The 21,123-nt window shown below is 38.7% G+C and overlaps 1 protein-coding gene across 6 annotated transcripts in view; it reads left to right on the top strand.

Annotated features, from left to right (window-relative positions):
* LOC111834110 (protein diaphanous homolog 3-like) overlaps positions 1 to 20,401 on the top strand; it is a 190,002-nt gene extending 169,601 nt beyond the window's left edge. For 5 of the 6 annotated variants that reach the window (XM_072700476.1, XM_072700475.1, XM_072700477.1 and 2 more), the window contains one exon: positions 19,720 to 20,401. In XM_072700476.1, coding sequence (XP_072556577.1) covers positions 19,720 to 19,982 — 263 coding nt within the window. In that variant the 3' untranslated portion in view covers positions 19,983 to 20,401. The remainder of the gene's footprint in view (positions 1 to 19,719) is intronic. The other variant, XR_011982953.1, reaches the window with a different exon arrangement.
* Positions 20,402 to 21,123: the final 722 nt, after the last annotated feature.

Raw genomic sequence — 21,123 nt, 5'->3', positions numbered from 1 at the left:
CGCTGTCTACAGTATGTGCCAGTTGTCAATTTCACTTAGCCAGCTATTAATTAAAATATTATACGCGGGTTGCTTCAACCTGATGATATCTTAAGATAATACTGCTGCAGTCCTGACAACAGCCTGAAGGAGTTGGCTAGATCTTTTGCCGAACCTATTTGGTATCAGTCTTCTGTAGATAGGCCCAGATCTCTGGAACGCGTGCAGGTACTCTTCCATGCTGCTGTCAGGTGTACAGTACTTTTCAGGATGTGAGGCTGTGTAGGTTTGACCTTTGACAGCTGGGCTGTGCACCTGAGATCTCCTGAAGGGTGATGATACCTAGCGCTTTTTTCTGCTGCTCAGTGGTGAGGTCAGCCTGCTGTTGTCCGTCTCGCACAGTGTTGAGATTTCGCCCTGGCCAGCAGCAAGCTGTCATCTGTGATGGCTGTCACTTCTGATGAGTCTGGGCACTGTTGTGGAAAAACCTGGCCAGAACCACATGACATGGACGTCAAATCAGACCAGAGCTTTATTTCTTATAAATTCAAAAAGGCAAACAACGCGATAATGATATTTACCACAGCATACTTAGTCTAAATAAATGCAAACTGTTATGGACAATGGGAGTGAGCAACAGATGGAACAAGTCAGTACAGAAAATTGTGATTTTTTTTTTTTCCCCCTTCCAAACATGCCCGTTATATCACTGTTATTACATTGATTTTACATAAAACTTTGTCATTATTCTACAGGCCAATGAATTCAGAGTTTGGGCTAGTAGCTTTACAAAGCCAGATGGTCAAATATGCTTTACTAACAAGCCTACAGTTCAGTTTTTTTTTTCTTCATTCAAAATAGAAGGATTAAGTTGCAGGATTTTGATTTATAACTACATTTCAGCCATTTTTAAGACTGTCTCATCTCAGATATTATTAGGTTACCCCTTGCTTACAGACAGTTAAATACCTTATAGTTCATTGGCATTGTGACACCTGCATACAAAACGGCTGTTATTACTTACCTAAAAGTGTGTTTAGATAAGACACTGTGTTGCATAAAAGCAGTAAATAATTCTTTTCATAAACTCATTTGATATGTGATATAACCTCATATAGCTGGTTTTAAAAAAAACTATTGGATTAAGGCAGAAAAATCAGTTAAAGCATCGTGATAAATACTTTGTGGTTACTGAGGTACATCTATGGGGCTGTAAGCTGCTCCCTCTTTTGCCTTCAGAGCAGCCAGAATTTGTCAAGGCGTGGTCTCAACACTGTGGACATTTCCACATGAACGTTGGCCCACGCTGACTCCTCTACTTCCCACGGTTGTTGCAAATTAGGTGCTGGTGAATCTCTACACCAAGCAGCTCCAGCACCTCCACCCTGGCTATGAAGTGTTGACCAGGCAGGCCGTGATCCCAGAAGCAGGCCTGCACAATCTAGGCCTTGGGACACAGAGCCTTATCCTGCTAAAGAAAATGTGCCTGGCAGTGATGTTCAGATATCCTGTTGTGTTTTGATTGTATTGAGAAACCCAGTTTGTGCCATGAAAACACTCCACACAATCATGCCACTATCACCATCAGCCCACATTGCTGACACCCAGCAGGACGGATCAGGGGAATCGTGCTGTTTTCATCATATCCTAGTCTTCCTAGCAGCATGAAACAGCTGGAATCAGGATTCATCATTATGTTCATCATCAGATGATGCTTTTTTTCACCCCCCCAGTCCCCTAGTATGTGTCCTTTAGGTCATTGCAATCACTCTTTTATTTTTCTTGACAGGTGAAGAACTGTTAGGTCATCAGTTTGTGTAGCACATCCATGACAGGGCATGATGAACTGTACATTATATGTCTGTCAGCGTCAGTCTTGTTGCCTGCTGTTATTCAACCGACTGAAGCCGCTCAATAAACTGTCAGAGGCATCACTCTGCGATTAACATGCTGCGTCTGACCGAAAGGCTGCTTTTAGCCAGATGTTTTTGCATGGTGAATCAGACTGGTTCTGAAGTAGTCATACTGAGGTCTTGTGCCAACTACCATGCTCCATTCAAAGTCACTCAGGCAAAAGCTGCCTACCGGCTTTCGCTATAATAGTCTCAGCATGTAATGTTGTCACTGACAGACAGTCCATTTCTGGGAAACAGGAGGTGTATACCAAAGTAGCTGTTCGGTATACATTTCAGCCATATGGTCAGGTTTATTATAACAAGAAGTGTGGCAACTTTGTTAAAGTTTGTAATTGAGATTTTTTTGGTTGTCATTGTTGTTTCCAAGGCGGTTGAGAAGGGTGAATTCCAGATGATAATAGTTCCTTTACTAAGTTAAGAAAGGAGTCAAGTCAGCTGTGATGTTTAATGTATGGCATCCATTTCAGGATTTGTTACATTTATTCTCCCTGGGTTGTGCTGAGAATGTAAACAGCACAACCTCATTGCTCACTTGCTAATTGAAGAGCTATTAGACCTTAATTAGTCACTCGGAATCACACGTATTGGGAACAGATAAATACTTGTTTCTTTTTCATTCTTTTTTAGTGGGGAAATAGGAATGTGTGCTGGTTTGTTGCAGGATGCTGTCAAGGGGCATATTTCCTTTAAGAAGGTATGTTTTACTGGTATTGGAATCATCGAACATTTCTTTTATGTAAAGTGTAATTATAACAAAACAAGACATTGATTATGTGGGCACGCCATCTTTTCGCAAGACTGCCAGGCCAAAGAACTGTCAATAAACCAGCAGGTGCAAATGTGAATTGTGCAGTCAAGGGGGAAATGAATGCTGAAGCATCTTCCCTCCTTATGTACAGTGCCTGTGTACTTTTCTTATTCTGCCGAACTCCTGTCACTTATTATTTCCCACAGTATGCAGTCATTTTAAATACTTTCCCTCCCATTATGTTTTTCCAAGTGATAATTTAAGCTGTCAGTCGACTCATATTTACACTGTGAGGTTTTGTGATCCGTTGCATTTTGGTCGATTTAGCATTATTACAAGTAAGCCTGGATGCCAGTCATTAAAGTTCCCTTCCAAAGAGTGTTCTCCTTGGTTGGTTTGTCCCTGAACTGTTGAGACTTAAACATCTAAATGCTGGGCTTCCTCTGTGGGGGAGCTTGGGTAGTTAATTTCGGTTTGGATAGTGTCAGCGCAAGAAGAATGAAGCACACATTCCTCTCCAGAGCCTTTATAATTTTCTGCAGGGACCTCATATCCAGGGTGGAGTGGGTGGAAGATTTGGTGCAAGGAGTATTTTTTTTCCAATTAACTTCGTAAACTCAATAACGTGAAAGTGAAGAGTAGATCATGCACAGTCAAGCATTTTTACATTTGCCATCGTATACGAGTACAGCAAGCAAAATCTTTCTGTGGTCCCATGCTGACCGCCATTTCGCCGTTACAAGGTTTTCAGAGGGGCCTGGCAATTTATCAAGAGGCAGACAACAAATAAAAGAAGGAAAAGAAATAGGCTGTTTTTAGAAGGGAAAATATTGTACAATGCAGGGGTTTCTCATGATAAATTTACTGAAATAGTCTGACTAATTCACACGCATCAAGCTTGTTTTGTCGGTGTTTGACCAATGTAGATTAACATTAGCATGGGCTGATCAGTTTAAATGTGAATAGTATATGAATGTTCCTCTTAATCATTGCTGTTTGTGGCAAATGTTAGCTGTGGTTTGTGGTTAAATGTTATTCTGTAACTTGTGTATCATTTAATTGTAAGTGCATCAGTTCAACAGGTAGCATTGTACTGTTCCTTTTAATTTGTTGTCACTGTTTTGTTTAATTCTGTTTAGTTTTCAGTTAATGCATACTCCCTAATATTTTTGAATCATTATATGTCAGGATGTTTTCAGTGCTGAATTCATTCAGTTTCTTCTGGTCATTAACTTATCCTTTGTTTGTCTTTAATAGTTTTGCCCCCCCCCCCCTTCTGTTTCCATCAAACCTCACTCCTCAGGCTTTTATCTCCATGCCCACATTTCACAGCCTAGTGTGCACCTGAAGAGAGTGCCATCACTCCTTTAAAAACCTGCCTGATTTATAGTCAAATCGTTATTAATGGCAGTTCTGCCATCATAATTTACTGCTCGCAAGACTATCGTACATTTTTGGTAGTTTTCCAGTATGGTCCATTTACCTTTTTTACAATATTGGTGTTGTAGTGGTATATGTTGGATCCTATTACATGTTCATTCTGCTCCCCACAGATAAATCAAATATCATGTGACTGTTTTAATGGCCCAGTATTTCTGGAAGCTTTCATTCTTATTCTTTGAAATAAGGAAATCAAAGGTAGACGAATTAAATTGGGTGAAAGACATCCATGTGAGGTAGATACTGAGCTCTTCTCTTATGAAGAATAATGATCAGGCTGTGAAATGGCGCCAAAAATGTGCAGTTGACTAGTTTGAGAGCATAACCATGGTGTCACGTAGTTGCTTGACAAGGATAATTCAATTATAGTGTCATTCATTTATTATTATTAAATATATTACATTACGTTTAGGATTGCGATACACATTATTAATTTATTGATTATCCTTCAGCAAACATTTTTGCTAATTCACACTTCTTAAATCCCTCTGGCGCATCAGTATGCTTTTGGATTTTTTTTTTTTTGTGTGTGCAGCTTTCACACACAAATATGAATTTAGGGTCCTAGAAAATGTCCCACACACAAGCAGAAATGAATGGAGAGTCCTCATAAATGCCCCCCCCCCCTCCCACACACACACACACACAGAAATGATTGAGTCCTCACAAATGTCCCACAGACGGGCAGAAGTGAATGGAGAGTCCTCAGAAATGTCCAACACATGCAGAAATGAAGAGTCTCTTCACAAATGTCCCATGTCTAATACACACACAGAAACAAATGGAGAGTCCTTACAAATGTGCCATGCACATAAATGAATGGGGAGTCCTTACAAATGTGCCATGCACATAAATGAATGGAGAGTTCTCACAAATGTCCAACACATGTATAAATGAATGGAAAGTCTTCACAAATGTCCCATGCACAGGCAGAAATGAGTGGACAGTCCTCAAAGATGTCCCACCCATATAGAAATCAGTGGAATTTTCACAAATGTCCCATGGATGGGCAGAAATAAATGGAGAGTCCTCTCAAATGTCCCACCCACAAACACACTGTGAATAGAGTCTTCACAAAAGTCCCACACACAGGCAGAAATGGAGAGTTCTCACAAATGTCCCACATACCACACATGCAGAAATGAATGGAGAATCTTCATGAATGTCTCACACACACACACTGAAATGAATGGAGAGTCCTGACAAATGTCCCACACACAGAAATGGAAAGTCCTCTGAAATGTCCCACAGACGGGCAGAAATGAATGAAGAGTCCTCACAAATGGCCCACCCACACACACAGAAATGAATGGAGAGCCTTCACAATTGTCCCATGCACTAGCAGAAATGGAGAGTCCTCACAAATGTCCCACGTCCCACACATACGCAGAAATGAATGGAGAGTCCTCACAAAGTCTCATGGATGGGCAGAAATAAATGGAGAGTCCTCACAAAGTCTCACGGATGGGCAGAAATAAATGGAGAGTCCTTACAAACTTGCCATTCACATAAATGAATGGAGAGTTCTCACAAATGTCCAACACATGTATAATTGAATGGGGAGTCCTCACAAATGTCCCACTCATGGGCAGAAATGAACGGAGAGCCCTCAGAAATGTCCAACACACGTAGAAATTAATGGAGACCCCCCACAAATGTACAATACATGCAGAAATGAACGGAGAGTCTTCACAAATGTCCAACACACATATAAATGAATGGAAAGTCTTCACAAATATTCCTCACACATGGAGAGTCCTCATAAATGTCACATACACACAGAAATGAATGGAGAGTCCTCACAAATGTCCCATGCACAAACAGAAATGGAAAGTCCTCTGAAATGTCCCACGGACAGGCAGAAATAAATGAAGAGTCCTCACAAATGTCCCACCCACACACACAGAAATGAATGGAGAGCCTTCACAATTGTCCCATGCACTAGCAGAAATGGAGAGTCCTCACAAATGTCCCACCCACACACAGAAATAAATGGAGAGTCCTCACAAAGTCTCACGGATGGGCAGAAATAAATGGAGAGTCCTCACAAAGTCTCACGGATGGGCAGAAATAAATGGAGAGTCTTCACAAAGTCTCACGGATGGGCAGGAATAAATGGAGAGTCTTCACAAAGTCTCATGGATGGGCAGGAATAAATGGAGAGTCCTCACAAATGTCCCACACACACTGAAATGAATGGGGAGTCCTCAAGTGTCCCACACACACAAAGAAAAGAATGGAGAGTCCTTACAAATGTCCCACGCACAGGTAGAAATGGAGAGTCCTCAAAAATGTCTCACGTCCCACACAAAAACGCACAGAAATGGACAGTCCTCTCAAATTACTCAGAAGTGTCTTTTCCACACACATGCAGAAATGGAGACTCGTCACAGTTGTCCCACACACATACACATACACACACATGGAAATGAATGGGGAGTCCTCAGAAAAGACCCACACACACATAAATGAATGGAGAGTCCTCACAGATGCCCTACATGCACACAGAAATGAATTGAGTCATCACAAATGTCTCATACACATGCATAAATAAATGGAGTCCTCAGAAATGTCCCCATAATGTGGTAAAATCTGTTACTTAGCTTGTTCCAACATTTTTCAGGTCCCTACAATGTTTTCTTAAATAGCGAATGCGTTTAAAATAACTAAAAATGCCAGGTCTTGAAATTGTTTGCTTACTGCCAGATGTCTTGAAAACGTTTGCTTAATTATGCTTAAGGTAGGGCTGGGTAGGGGTTAAGGTTTTCATAGTTAGAATTAGGGTTATGTTTTTAGAAGTGAATGTAGAGTCCCCACAATAATAGAACTGTAGCGTGTGTGTGTGTGTACATGTTATGTATGTGCTTGTGTGCGTGCATGTTGGTCAGATATAATTTTGGTGACCATTTTTTTCATTCCCCACAAGGGGAAAGTCTATACTGTAACTGCAATCAAAAAACTAAAAATGCCAAATGTCTTGTATTTTTGTTTGGTTATTTGTGGTTAAGGTTAGGACTGGGTAAGGGTGTCATTGTTGGGATTAGGGTTTTGCCCATAGAAATGAATGAACGGTCCCCACAAAGACATTAGTACAGGTGTGTGTGTTTGTGCATGTGTGCACACCCTGGCATCCTCTGCAGGCTGTTGCTCTGTGTCTTGTGCTTCCTGGGATAGACTCCAGACCCCTCTGCAGCCATGACCAGGATAAGCAATTAGAATGTGGATCGATTAATAAAAAATTGGTTGTGATGTTTTTGTTTTTTAATTGGCTGAAATCTAATCAGTATTATCAGTTTTATAATTCCTTTATATTGTAATTTGCAGCATTATGTCAAATATATTGTGTAGGGCATAGTAGATTTGACACAGTAATATCCCCCTTGTGTTGATCTCTCACTCTCTTTGCATTCTTGCATTGTTGATGAGACAGGATTGTTTGTGGCAAAAGCACAGACCCTGTTTTCTCATGGTTCAGGGGGAAAATGGATAGACGTCCCCTGTGAGCTGGTAAGCAAATTGCCCTCAGGAAGAAAGTAAAAGAAAGAAAGAGATGGAAACATCTGAGGCTGCTTGCTGAATATTCCTTATTTTTCTGAGGGAGTGAAAAAGGCAGAAAGAGCATAACAAAAGTGTTATCTATTTCTTTAGTTTTTTGACAGTGGAATTAGATCTATGAGTAGCCCTTTCAGGATTACTTGACCTGCGTTGCAGTAATTCATCTTGGTAGGCAGGCCTCCCAAGTAAATCTTTGCCTAGGACCTCTGAAATGGTGGAGCCGTACCTGTCAAAAGGGTAAAAGCTGCGTCTGTCAACTCTCTCGTGTAAAGTAGTTATTCAGTATCTGATGTTATCAAAGAAGAAAATCCATCAAGTAATTATGCAGTTACGTTTGAAATGTGTGAGAAAGCTAATCCATTGTTGGCATAATACCATGTTATCTAGCTGTTCAAGTGAGTATAGTGTATAGGAACTTCATACCAGCCTAAATTTTTGTTAGAAAGTGATATGAGGTAATGGTAGTAAAAAAATAAGGAATTGCTTAAAAAGAGAAACTGACTATGACTGTGGTATATTCTAGTTTCTCAATGGATGTTCACTTGGCATACTGGCAGGCTTTCTCCTGTGTCCTGAGCCATATGATGATGAAGAAAAAAATAATTCATAGGTTTCAAGTATCATAAACTTACGAAGAAAAAAAAAGGTAATGTGTACTGCAAAAAAAAAGGGTGGAAGCCTTTTATATAAACTGGGTGTCTGGGAAGGATGGAGATGCATATGCACCCTTGCAGTCACAATTTAATCATGCAGACAAGGTCAATGTCAAACAGAAGAAAGTCAAGCTGTCCCCGCCCCCCTCTGCTCTGTCCCCGCCCCCCTCTGCTCTGTCCCCGCCCCCCTGCATGGCACAGCTGCCCTTTCACTGTGATCACTAACTCACAGAGTAAACTTAATTACTCTGGCAGCGTCACCAGCAGGAGCGGATCTGCCAGCCTGTTTGTCTTTTATATCCTCATTTTATTTTGTGCAAATATACAGAGGGAGGTTGATGATTGAGAAGGCTGGAAATTTTAGGCAAGTATCTAAACAACACAGTTCATAACATAACATCTGATATTAAGCATGGTGTTGAAATGCTTGTATTCCCAAATGCTCTGTCCTCCTGGAAGCACTGGGTACGTTTCTGGTTTGCCCTTTGTGAGTTTGGTAACCTTTGTTTATTGTTTATAATCAAGAAATTACTTTTTCCAAATTAACTACCAGTGTATTAAAATCTTCTTGCATCACAATAAATTGTTTTCTTTTGCACTAGGAGAATAATTGTACTTTGCATAATATTTTTTTATCACGGATGTCTCCTGTACAACAGAGATTTTATATATATTTATATTATGCGGACAATGGAATGTGCCTAGATGTAACCTTTCAGGTGCAGATGATTTTCAGAATGTATATAAAAAAAGGGAAAACACTCTGTTGTAATACAAATGTCTCACTGCTTTCACGTTCAGCTGTGCTCCTGCCCAAGTGAAGTGTCTGTGCCCTGCTAGAGCAGAGCCCTAACTCTACCTCTACTCCCTGGTCACTACCTTGATTTTAGTTGTACTTTTGCGAGTGTACATTGGAAATATCATGGTCACAAGATACTTTGATTGGTCAGCTATTTATCTACAGACAGACATTCCGCAGTTTTCACTGTCTGTTTCAGTTTGAAAGATAGATGTCACCTCTCTCAGAAATATAAGAGGTGAACGTTCGATGGTTTATCGAAGAAGATTAGAATCAGCGAGCGGTCAAAGAAGGCCATGGCCTTTTTGGAAAAGTACAAACTGTAAGCGGTGTTCTTCCTGGAAGCGATGCCCAAGATGCTCAGTGAGGGATCTTCATTTTCTCTCTCACCTCCTATTGACTTAGACAATTCTTTCCCTTCTGTCATTTGCTTTTGTTTGTTCAATTGTCCTCTAAATCTTGAAGGTGGATTATCAAAGGTGGCCATCTTACCATCAGACAGCATGCAGGCACAGGTCTGAGTTCTCCCACGTTGTCAAATATGGTGGAGACTTTTGGCAGCTGGTCCCCCAAGCTAAACACTGTCAGTGTCTGCCATTGGTCACTGTGAAGTGCTGAATGTTTGTTTGAGCATGCGAGATAAGCAAGATATGCTTGTGCTGTCTGCATGCAAAAATAGGAGATTAATCCATTCCTCTAAGGCTCTCTGTACCTCAGTGTGTGAGTTCTGAAATGTGAAGCATGGACAGATGAATATGATTTATGAAGATGGAAGAAGGATGAGATTAAGAAGTCATTTAAGTGAAGGCTGTGTATTATTATGCAGGAGTTTGGTTCTCCTGCATATTCCATTGTACTCTGTCTTATTGAATCTTGAGGTTTTAAATTAGCAGGTAGTGACACTGGTGGTTTCTGGTTAGTTTTCCTGTCAGCACATTAAGCAACTGTTTCTTTAATAGGATTTCTATGTAACTCAAGCATTTTTCAAGTAAAAAGCTTACACACATAAGTAATTTTGATTACTGTGAAAGCTGTAACATTGTAAATGTCTCTAAAGCCATACTGTTTGGTGTTCCCTTTCATTTTGGTGGCTCAGAGCATTGAAATGTAATCCCTGGTGTTAATTATGGTAAGATTACATGGTTAACTTAATTTTAAAAAGCATTAGACTAGAGTCTTGCACATAGTCCAATTCAAATGCAGAATCCGTTTGGCCATTTCAGATGTCACTATAAAACTAGCATGATGGACATTAATAAAATTACTTTTGTTGGTAATGACTTGGTCAGATAAGTAGGAAAAAGACCAAAATTCTTCATTAAACACAGAGAAAGTTGTAAACTCAATTACATCTCTCATTGATTTTTTTTCTTTATTATTTGCTGGTCACCTCAGCCTGCAGGCTGCCTGTAGTTTGTGCTTCGCTGTCAATACATGTGTTAAATTCTACTTTGCTCTTGATAAACAGGTACTGTGCGATGTGTGAAATACCAAGTAAAGTAGCACTCAACTTCGAAGAAAAGTATTTATCAAATTACAGACATCCCAATTCCCAAGAACCTTTTTAAAAACGTTAAGCGGGGAAGTTATTGAATTACTGTTGTTTGCTACCAAATCAAAAACTTTTTAATGCATTCCGGTGGCAGATTGCAGGGGTGCCCAGTACCATAGTAGTATATATTCTGTGGCCAATTAAGATACCAACAGCAGACCGTTCTGTATTGCAGCCGGTGTTTTCCTGGCTGCCTCATACTGGGACATCCCCCCCTGTACTACCCCTGGCTAGTCCTGTCCCCTTCTGACCTCAAGATCAGTAAATCATGCTCCAGTTATTTTGTGGAACATCAGTCTGCTCATATAAACCTGATGATCTGTAAGCAGCATTGGCAGAAAGCAAAGACCCACCATTCACAGGCACACACACACAAGCAATAAACAGGAAAGAGCATTAATAATTTGTGGATAATAAAGATTGTGCTTTATTCTGAACAAAGAACAGATTTTTCAGGTTATCACTGCAAGGTTGGAGTAACCAGTCTCGCCACCCTTTTGTTATTTATGATCAAAGGCAGCAGCAGTGGTTGTATGTGCCACAGATACTGTTTCTAACATGAAACGCTCTCTAGCAGTTTTTTTTTTGCCATTTGTTTTTCTCCATCCAGTGTGGCATGTCCTGCATCCTTTGAAGTGGCATTAAAATTTTACCCATTGATACATTCCAGGTAATTGTAAGTATAGGTACCTTAGTAAGGTAATTTCACGACAGTTTACAAGTTAGCAGGCTACTTTCTACGTAGTAATGCAGCCAGTTCATTATTAGTGAATTAAACAGACAAATCAGCCAACAATGAAATGTAGGTACTAGACAGTTACTGTATGGTCTAGGTGTTGATGGCCCCACATTGACTGTGTGTATGCAGTTCAGCTGATACTGTCCAGTCTGGGTTTACTGTATGTGTCTAAGTAGAAATTGCTAGGTTTGTTTGAACTTGATTTATTACATTTATTCCTGACGGGACTAGTAATTAATACTGTCCGGCATTTGTAGCTCAGTCATTTGTCTTTTCAGACCTTTGCAAACATTAGTTGACCTACCCTAGATGGTGAATGTAGCATTATATAATTCTAAGTGTTTTGACAGTCCCTCAGATTATCTTTTGGGCAAAACTGGTTGCTATAGTGATAATTATTCAGGCAAAATAGATTTAGCTTACTTTGTATGTTTCAATAAATTGTCCCTATTGGTTAATGTACCAAATTTTGAAACATACACACAAACATTATATATGTCTCTCTCTCTCTCTCTCTATACATACACATATATATATGTATATGTGTGTGTGTATATATATATATATATATATATATACATATATATATATATATATATATATATATATATATATATACATATATATATATATATATATATATACATATATATACACACACACACACATATATATGTATGTATATGTATAGTAAAAATGTCAAATTGACATGCATTATTCGATCTCTTTGATGTTCGAAGGCCCACCCCCCTTTGCATACCTGAGGAACATTTCTAACTGCAGGTGAATTTGTGGAAGTCTATTTGGGCCAGTTACTCGTGGATTAAAACATTGGGGTTCATATTTGAGATGCATAAAGGGATTACTGGTGCACATCTTTTTAATTGCCTTTTTGAACTGGATTTGTTGATGCCTCTCTGGATAGCAACCGTACGAAGCTGGTGGTTAATTTGTGTCGTTTTCCCCTGGCGCAGCATCCAGAGCCTTCAGTGAAGTCTAACATTAAGCCTAATTGCGGTGAGACTACGCAGTGCTCTAGGAATAAAATGAGCTTTTGGCATAGCCAAAAGTTGCAGTTGTGCCTATTTATTATTTTACTTGATGATTTGATGAATTCAGCTATAGCTAAGATGAGCTGTTGCAGATTGATTGCACGTTTACTTTTGCTTTGATCATGGAGTAGGTGCTCTATTTAATACACTTTTTATTTACAGAATTCATATCTATTGTACCACATTATTATAGCATGGTGGTTTCATTTGGGCCTTTTTCACACATCCAATATTCCCTTGCTTGTTTCCAATCAATGGTTTAGAATTTCAAGGCATTTCTGTCCAAGATATAAAATAACAGAATAGAATATTATGGCTTATTTGAAGCAGACTGTTGCTTCCCTACAGCTCCATTGATAATTTTGAGGGCTAAAGCCAGCATAAGTCTTTTGTGGCAGAACTTCCACCCAGTCATTTGTTTCCTCCCCCTCCTGCGGGGCACCACACCTGCTGGAGCCAGCAGGCAGAAACTGTGAAATTAGCCCCGTGGAAGACCAGCTCCCGCAGTGACCTGCCTGCCCCCCATCCCTACTCCCCCATCCTGTATGTCTGATTTTTATTCGTGGCAGGGTCCATTCATACTCCGGCAAAGAAGAAAAAGTGAAATATTTACTCTGCATTTTTCCAGCTGTTTCCCTGTGTATTCCCATACTCTTATTGCACTCTTGATATGCACTCGGGACATTTCTTTCTGTTAATGTTTTTATTACTAAGCTCTTCATATGGAAAATTAGCTGAAAAAATTGTAATGGCCACTGGTTGTTTTCATTGACAAATTACCGTTTTATTATAAGGAATATGTTTCAACTTTTAATGAATCTTGGCTGTGTGTGTTTACTGTTTTTTTCTGTTTTACTCTTCACTGGAACTATTGATAAATTGACATCATTAATGTGATTTTGTCTACATACAGTTTTGAGGTCTCAAATGCCTCTTTGAATTTCTTAATGAATAAATTAACTTCTTTCATTTTAGATAATACTGTAGGTTGAGGTAAGTAATTAGGAATACAGGCTGGCATTCTGCAATAACCTTTAAAACACACTGTTATCATAAAGAGCCATTATAGATTATTCAGCAAAACAGCTTATTTTCATTGTATTCATATTCTTTTAAGAATATGCACCAGAGTGAAATTTAACTTGATTCTTTATTCACATATAATTACTACGTGTGTTTGCACTTCTGAAGGAAAACAATGCACGATTTATTGGCACAATTACTGTATATATAGAGTACTACTAGCAAATGAATAAATAAAATGAAAGGCTAATGGCTATATAATACTGGCCTTCACTACCCATGTAGTTCAGTCTTCAGGTCCTTGTCAGATATACTATGACATTGATTCAGAAATGACAGCCCAGAAGAATGTGTGCTAAATACAGAAATGACACTTATTACACCTTTAAACATCTCTAGTGGAACTTGTGCGGTTTTCAGCGAAGGACCCTGTCTACAGAAGATTAAGGTTGCTTAAGAGTTAAGAGACTGAAGCAACCATGCATTCATTCATGCATATATTGTGTATTCTATTTGCCCTGTTCTTGTTGCTCACTTTGTAATGTCATATAAACTATTTTTTCTTGTAGTATTTTTATATTGTGTGAAATGTATAGAGCTGTTGTGTTCCTCAAATGACAATGTTATGTGTGATTCCATGCTTGTCTCATTTAATTAGTTATTGTAAGAATACACATGCTTCCTACAGAGTTCCTAAGGGGACATGGGAAGGGGGAAAAAAGTGTCCTTTTATGAGATCTTGCAGTACTTTTGTGTTATTTCACAGAACTTGCAGTACAGGTGTTGCTGGCTATTGTTGAGACATGTTACAGCTGGTAAACAGAATATAAAGCTAACTACTGTTAGCGTTGGAGTTCACCTTAAACCCGCTTTCGGGAATAGACCACCACCCTGGTATTCTTGCTTGAAGATGTAGCTTAATTTGTGATATGCAGATCAATACTAAAATATTGATTATTTCGATAAAATGAAGCAACACCCCTTGATTTTCCAGATTTCTTTAAGGCAAATTTTAATTAATATTTCAGTGTTTAACTGTTGCACTTAACGTTCAATAGCTGTCACTGACACCGTGCAATTTTTATTAAATGTGTATAAAAATATAGCATCTCAAAGTTAAATGGCGTGCATTGTCTTCTTCAGTCTAATGCTTAAAGCACACATCACATATATGTGTAATTTAGTTTTTTACTTTAGTAAATAAGTATATCATTTGTACTTTGAATGGACTCAGTGCAGTTATCAATAGTAATGCAAGAATATTGTGAAATAACGCAAGTATTGCGAGATCTCACAAAATGACCCCTTAAATTAATGGGAGGAGAAAAAAATTCTTTCTCATCCCATGTCCCCGTAGGGGCTCCGTAGCTTCCAGGCCACTGATTTACAGGTGCATATTTAGGAGAAGTGGACTAAGCAGAATTTCAGGATGTTTAGAATTTTGAAGACTATTTTGGACCTTTGTGTAAAAGCATGGCGATATCGATTGACCACTTCTAATCTTAGAGGGATAGTCATTCCCCATACTTAGATTCTCTCCAGAAGACTAGATCAAATAAGGAATTAAATTTGTTTTGATGAATTGAAGCTGTTTACTAGGATAGTTCTGTCTCCGTTAGATCCATGGAGTAGCTAGCTGTAATTTGATATGACATATGCAATTTTATTTATAGAAGAGAAGACCCAGTAAGAAAGGTTTAATAGCTTTTTGAGTGGGTTGATCTTTTTAAATATTCAACTTCAATGAAATATAGAACATGACTCTAGGCTGTTTTGAATTTAAAAGTATGCTTCACAAAAGCAGATATGTATATTGAGCTGTTGAAATCTGTTTCTATGTTTCAGGCAAACTTGTGAATAATAGTAGCACTCATCAGACCTGAAGGCATAGAGAGGAAGAAATAATTTAACATTTGAAAGAAATTTTTTGATGTAAAAATTAAAATTTTTCTTAATATTAAATGATGTTAGTAATGTGTTTCTTAGACCTCAGGTTTTGTTAGGGTTATTTAGGAGAGTACAGTTCTTAGTTTGGAATACTACAGGAACCTGCAGAAAAGTCTATGGGGTATATTGTACAATGCATAAAGTATTCCTGATAGAAGGTGTTATTGTGTCTGCCATTTCTCATCTATTTCATTTGTTCAGTAATTGAAATGATATCATGCTAGCAAGGTGGTGACCAGTCATCATCTGAAGAGCTCATTGGAGGCATGAGGCATTTTATGAGCCCTAAAGCACTGGCAGATAACTTTGGGACCCAAACAAGTCAAAAAAATAAATAAAACACCTTTCTCAACTCTCTATTGTGGCTAGGTTTTGGTGAATTGATACCATGATCTGCATGTCTGTTACAGCTCCTTTGGATGTTGTATTTCTTTTTGCATTTTTCTCCACCATTACTTTTCCCTGTACCTTAGATATGGATTCTTCTAAGGCAGGGATGTCAAACTCCAGTCCTGGGTGGCCGGAGCCCTGTGTAGCTTAGTTCTTACCCTGTTCCACCACAAATGACTCAGCTCAAGAGCTGTGTGGTAATTAGCACAATGAGTTGTCATGTGTGTGAAATGAGGAGAAACCCAAAAATGTGCAGGATTTGGCCCTTCAGGACTGGAGTTTGACACCCCTGTTCTAAGGTGTCTGTTATGTTCTGTTATTTGTGATACTGGATCATTACTTTCGACTTTTATGTTGTAATAAGTGAGAAACGTGCAAATTAAGCAATCAGAACAGAGCAGACATGCTCACTCAGTTACACAGCATGTAAATGTGATTAGCATAAAGCAAGAGGGATCATGTGTGACTTTGTGTTCATCACCAAATTGCCAGGGTGAGGATCATCAGTGAAACATGATTGATTAGAAAGCAACTGCTGAGTCCGTCCAGCTGATGCTCTACGGCATCATTTTGCACTTCCTCCTCAAGGAACATTGCAGGCAGCACACTCCATGTGTGCATGAGTTTGTGTGGTGTGGGTGGTAGAAATGCCAATCAACTGTGATTATTACATTCTTTTAGCTATATGAAATTGGTTAATTGCGAGTTTTTTTTTCAAGGCAATTTGGGTGAAGTTTCTATTAAAAACCATGTTACCTCTGTGGTTAGCTAGCAGATTATTTTCCCTCCCAGGGTTCAGGCAAAACATTAAATTATTTTAATTTGTAATTAAATTTTGAAGCTCCTTTAGCGTGGTGTCTTGTAAACTGTAGCTATAATACACTGTAAACTCTGGGTTGTCACAACTGTCTTTCACCAGTTATTGTCTAATGTTAAATACACTGTTTTACTGGAATATTGCAAGCTTTCTGTTTGGCAGCTGTGGATTTTTCATTTTTCTCCACAATTCTGTTTGTAGCACTTGTTGTGGTTGAGTACATAGTTTTTCTCTGTGTTAAAAAGAAGGAAATTGGGTGGTCTTTTTCAAAATTACTGCTTAGTTGTACTCAAATGTGAGATTGAGTTGGTTTTTGCCAGTTCTTCAGGAAGACTGTTATATCCTCCTTTTGGAAAGTATACCTCCTTGCATGTAATAGAATCTTAAAGCTGCGATAATGCCTTCCATGTGGATAATCACATGCATGCATACATAGAAAATAAAAGCAAAATCGTCATATATAAAAGCATATATATACACATCGTATACAGTAATGCAATAACGTCAGTAAAGCTTTGTAGAACCAAATGTGGCTATTAACAAAGGAAATATGTTTCTAATCAGTACTTAGAGGATTTTTGAGGACCTAGAACATTTTATAAAGAATTTAAATGCTGATTTGTATTCTGTGTTTATAGCGTGTTTCTGGAGGTCCCCTTTGCTGTAGGGGAGGCAGTTATTAAACACATTTGTTTCCACGTATTAGCATTCACTGTTATCAGCATGCACTGAATTTAACCTTCATCCCAACCTCCAGTCTACACAAATGTGTGTTTGTTTGCATGATTAACATCTCCGGATGACCAGTCAAGACTACAAAAAGTGTACTGCTTGCTAGTCTAATATAAAAGCCTCACACGAAATGAAACAATTAGTTGGAAGTTTACAGAGTATTATATTTCAGTGGACAATGCATCTAGTTGTAGATTGCCAACTCGGTATGTTGTCATCAGTCGTTGTATTTTGAAATGCTAATAAAATAAAAAGTTATTACATTATCAGCTTTATATTGAGAATGGAATAATTATTATGTTATTGGGAGTTATAACATTAACGGTAGTTATTACATTATTGACTGATACAGCCCTTTATAAGGGAAACTGGGTAAGGGTCTTTTTTTCTTTAGTTTTCAGCAGTCTGTAAAAGGTAGTTCCAATTTCTTGGTAAATGGATTTGTACAATCACTCGCACAACAGCTCTTTCCCATTTTAGATGTTTTCGCAGCATTCAAGCTGAACGCTAACGCTGCCACTCAGTCTTTTTGCCACTCAGTGGGCGTGAATGCAGTGACTCTGCCCACTGTGAAATACCCTTTACAGACACATTTCCAGCTTAATGATATGTTTATATTACAAATCAGTTAGCTGTGATAGACAAGTGTAAGTAAATTAAGCTAAATCCATAAGCAAGTCATTGCATGTTACTGTGGTGAAGTGTCCATCAATTGAATATAAGGCAAGACAAGTATATTTTATTAACGTTGGAAAAAGTCTATAACTGCAGTTTATATAAAGGTTGCAAAAGTCAAACGCTTATGAGGACAGAAAATAAAAGATCGTATTCATATGCATGATGTTTTTTCTGCATGTTAATGTTAATTATGGATACTTACAAAAGAGTATGTGTGTATAGCCAGATTACCTCAGCAGATAAGAGAAAGCAAAATAAGTGGATGGGAAAATACAGAGCTAATGAGCGTATCCATGGGGATTTTGGCAAGGGGCATCAAATGTGACAAACAAGACAGGCATGCGGACAACAAGCAGCTCAACAACAAGGAAAAAAAGACACGTTAATGAGATTGGTGTGACCCATGCAGGAGTTCCAACGAAAACAAACTCAAATCAAATTCTGGCACAAATAAGCAATTAGGCCCCTGTTTAACTGATTTTGATACATCTGTAATCGTCCCGATAACATTTGCATTTAGTTCCCAAACGGATTGGTCCTTTTGTGTGCCATTGTGTGTTTTTTATAATAATGAAAAATGTTTTCTTTATTCGGTGATGATTGTTCTGCGCTAATGTTATCATGTGCATTTAGCTACCCAATAACGGGGTAGATCTTTTCTGACATCCCATTCCATTTTGGAATAGTCTCCCGATGATTATTTTAGGAGATTTGCAGAGATCACCAAATGACTGTAAAATACACATTCATCATGGGCAGCCTGTGGTCAAGAAATGACACCATAGTAAATACCTTCCCCCATTACCTTTTAATGTTCAAGCTGTTTTTGGTGTGGATTTTCAGTACGGCCATAAACCACACTGTCATGAATGAGTGCCCCAGCTCCAAAGTCATTACTGAAGGTATGATAGAACATCTTTTACAGAATAACTGAGAACTTTAAATGTCATGTCAGGTTTGTGGAAGCCATTTTTCCAGTCCACTCAAGGTCACATGAATATGGATTGATTTTTTTTTCCTTTATAAAGCTTAATACCTGCTCAGGGATTGTAATTTATAATGCACATTGGTTTGGCAGTATCGTGATAGAGGCAGTAGTCTAGCCAGACACAATTCAGAAAAGTCAATCAGCCAGATCCCGTTCATCATGGGCCTCCTGCCCCAGCCGGCTGCTGACAATAAGTCAAGATCGCTGACACTTATTAGCAAACCCACTGAAGATAGATCAGCAAGGATGTAAAATGAGCCTAGTGTGAGTGTTTAATAAGAGCTGTAATTTTGCAGCTTTTACATCTGGGAGAGAGTGCTAATAGTGAATGCCTAGCAGGCTACTTTGTCTCAGCAAAGGAGTATGCAATGCAAATTAGTTAATTAAACAAGCAATACCTGTGTCTGCAGCATTTACTCTCCCGATCAGTTTACTTGTGGCCAAACTTAACTGTCTGAATTTTGGATCAAGGTATGCTTCTGTTAGATTGTTTTATTGCTATCCTTTGTTAGCCATTTGCCGCTCTACCAGCTGACATCTCCTTGCTTCAACTGCCTGCTTTTTCCTGTCTCCTACAGACACTTGTTTACTTAATGGCTCCCCCACTTTACATGGCCCACTTTCAAAGCTGCTCAGTTTTATATTTAGCTTTGTGAGATCTCCTGTCTCATTTCTCTATATTTCCCCCTCTTTCTCTCTCCCCATCTGCAGAAAACATGAAAGCACCTTTGCAAAGGTCACGGTCTCGGCAGAATATCAATTTCAACCCGACAAGAGCACCCATCGGCAAGGAGCTTAATTACGAGCCTGAGCCTCATTCATCTGCCGCCCAGAGTAAAGTGCCTGTGAGACGGGAGGCCGTCGGTGGAGCCAGCTGGGGAAAGGAGAGGGGACCGGAGGCACAGTCCATAGCCTGCTCTCCTAGCATGGAGAGTGATGTTGAGGCCCTTCTGGCCCGATTGAGGGCTCTGTAGTGCAGCACACTCAGGGGACCAAGGCTCCTTCTGCGCCCTTTGTTTTCCTAATCAAACACAGGTTACCAACCTTTCCTGGTAAGTCACCAGAATCCTTTAACTCGCAGTAAAAATGTGGCCTGTGACTATTTCTATAAACAGAGCAGTAATGTCCACAAGTGTAGTGATTTAACCTTCCTTCAGGATTGACATTGGTTAAAACGAAAGCACCTTGTAATGTTTGAATGCTGTCCTGCATTTGAAATGACTAATTTTCTAATTAGTTTTGCTAGTGTTATACTGGCAGACTGAATCATTGCTTTATCGTACGACAATCCCACAGGATATTCAGAGATTAGTCATTGTTAAAAGTTTGCTTTTAAGGCATGGCAAGCACATTTTGTCCTTTTTAAAAATGTCTAATAAATTATATGAAATAACTGGGTTTCTGAAACTAGTTATTGTTGTTAAAATGTTAGTCACTCTAAAATTACTGCCGCAAATTTAAATCAGCCCTGCAGTAATAATTCCCAAAAACTGCAAAAAGGACATTTGTCACATTTAAAATATTATAGGCAACATTCCATTACATTTATGTAACTGATGCTTTTAGCCAAAGCAACATACATTTGAGAAAGCAGGACCTGCAGGTCCCTGGGGCAACTGGGGTTAAGGGTCCCACAGTGACATCACTCTGCTGACCACAGGATTTGAACTGGCGTTCAATGTGCATAGGGTCCTAAACCACAGACCGCACACTGCCCTGCAATAAGATTTTTTTAATGAATATGCACTTTTCGTATTTGTATTTATCCGGATTGGTTTGATACACTCCAGTGTGTGGCTACTATATAATATTTAATCTGCAAAGATACCCTGTAATGTCGCACACATCTTAGTCATCAAAACATTATATATTATACAACTTTTTCCTCTTACATTTATTATACATGATATAGCAATTCTAGTCATTCCAGTATAGATTTGTGGTACTGTTTCTATATTACACAATCATGTGCCATAAAGAAAATATCTGCTTTTATTAAAGTGCAAATTTATATACAACACTTGTATTATAAACATACTCTTTCTATGCTGATTTTTAATCTTTTGTGTAAATTCATTGTGTAATATATAATTTTCATTCAGGTACCGTTTACCA

This window comes from Paramormyrops kingsleyae, chromosome 16 (genome assembly GCF_048594095.1).
Source record: "Paramormyrops kingsleyae isolate MSU_618 chromosome 16, PKINGS_0.4, whole genome shotgun sequence".
NCBI classification, from domain to species: Eukaryota; Metazoa; Chordata; class Actinopteri; order Osteoglossiformes; family Mormyridae; genus Paramormyrops; species Paramormyrops kingsleyae.
This window is presented reverse-complemented; position numbering and strand designations above follow the sequence as displayed.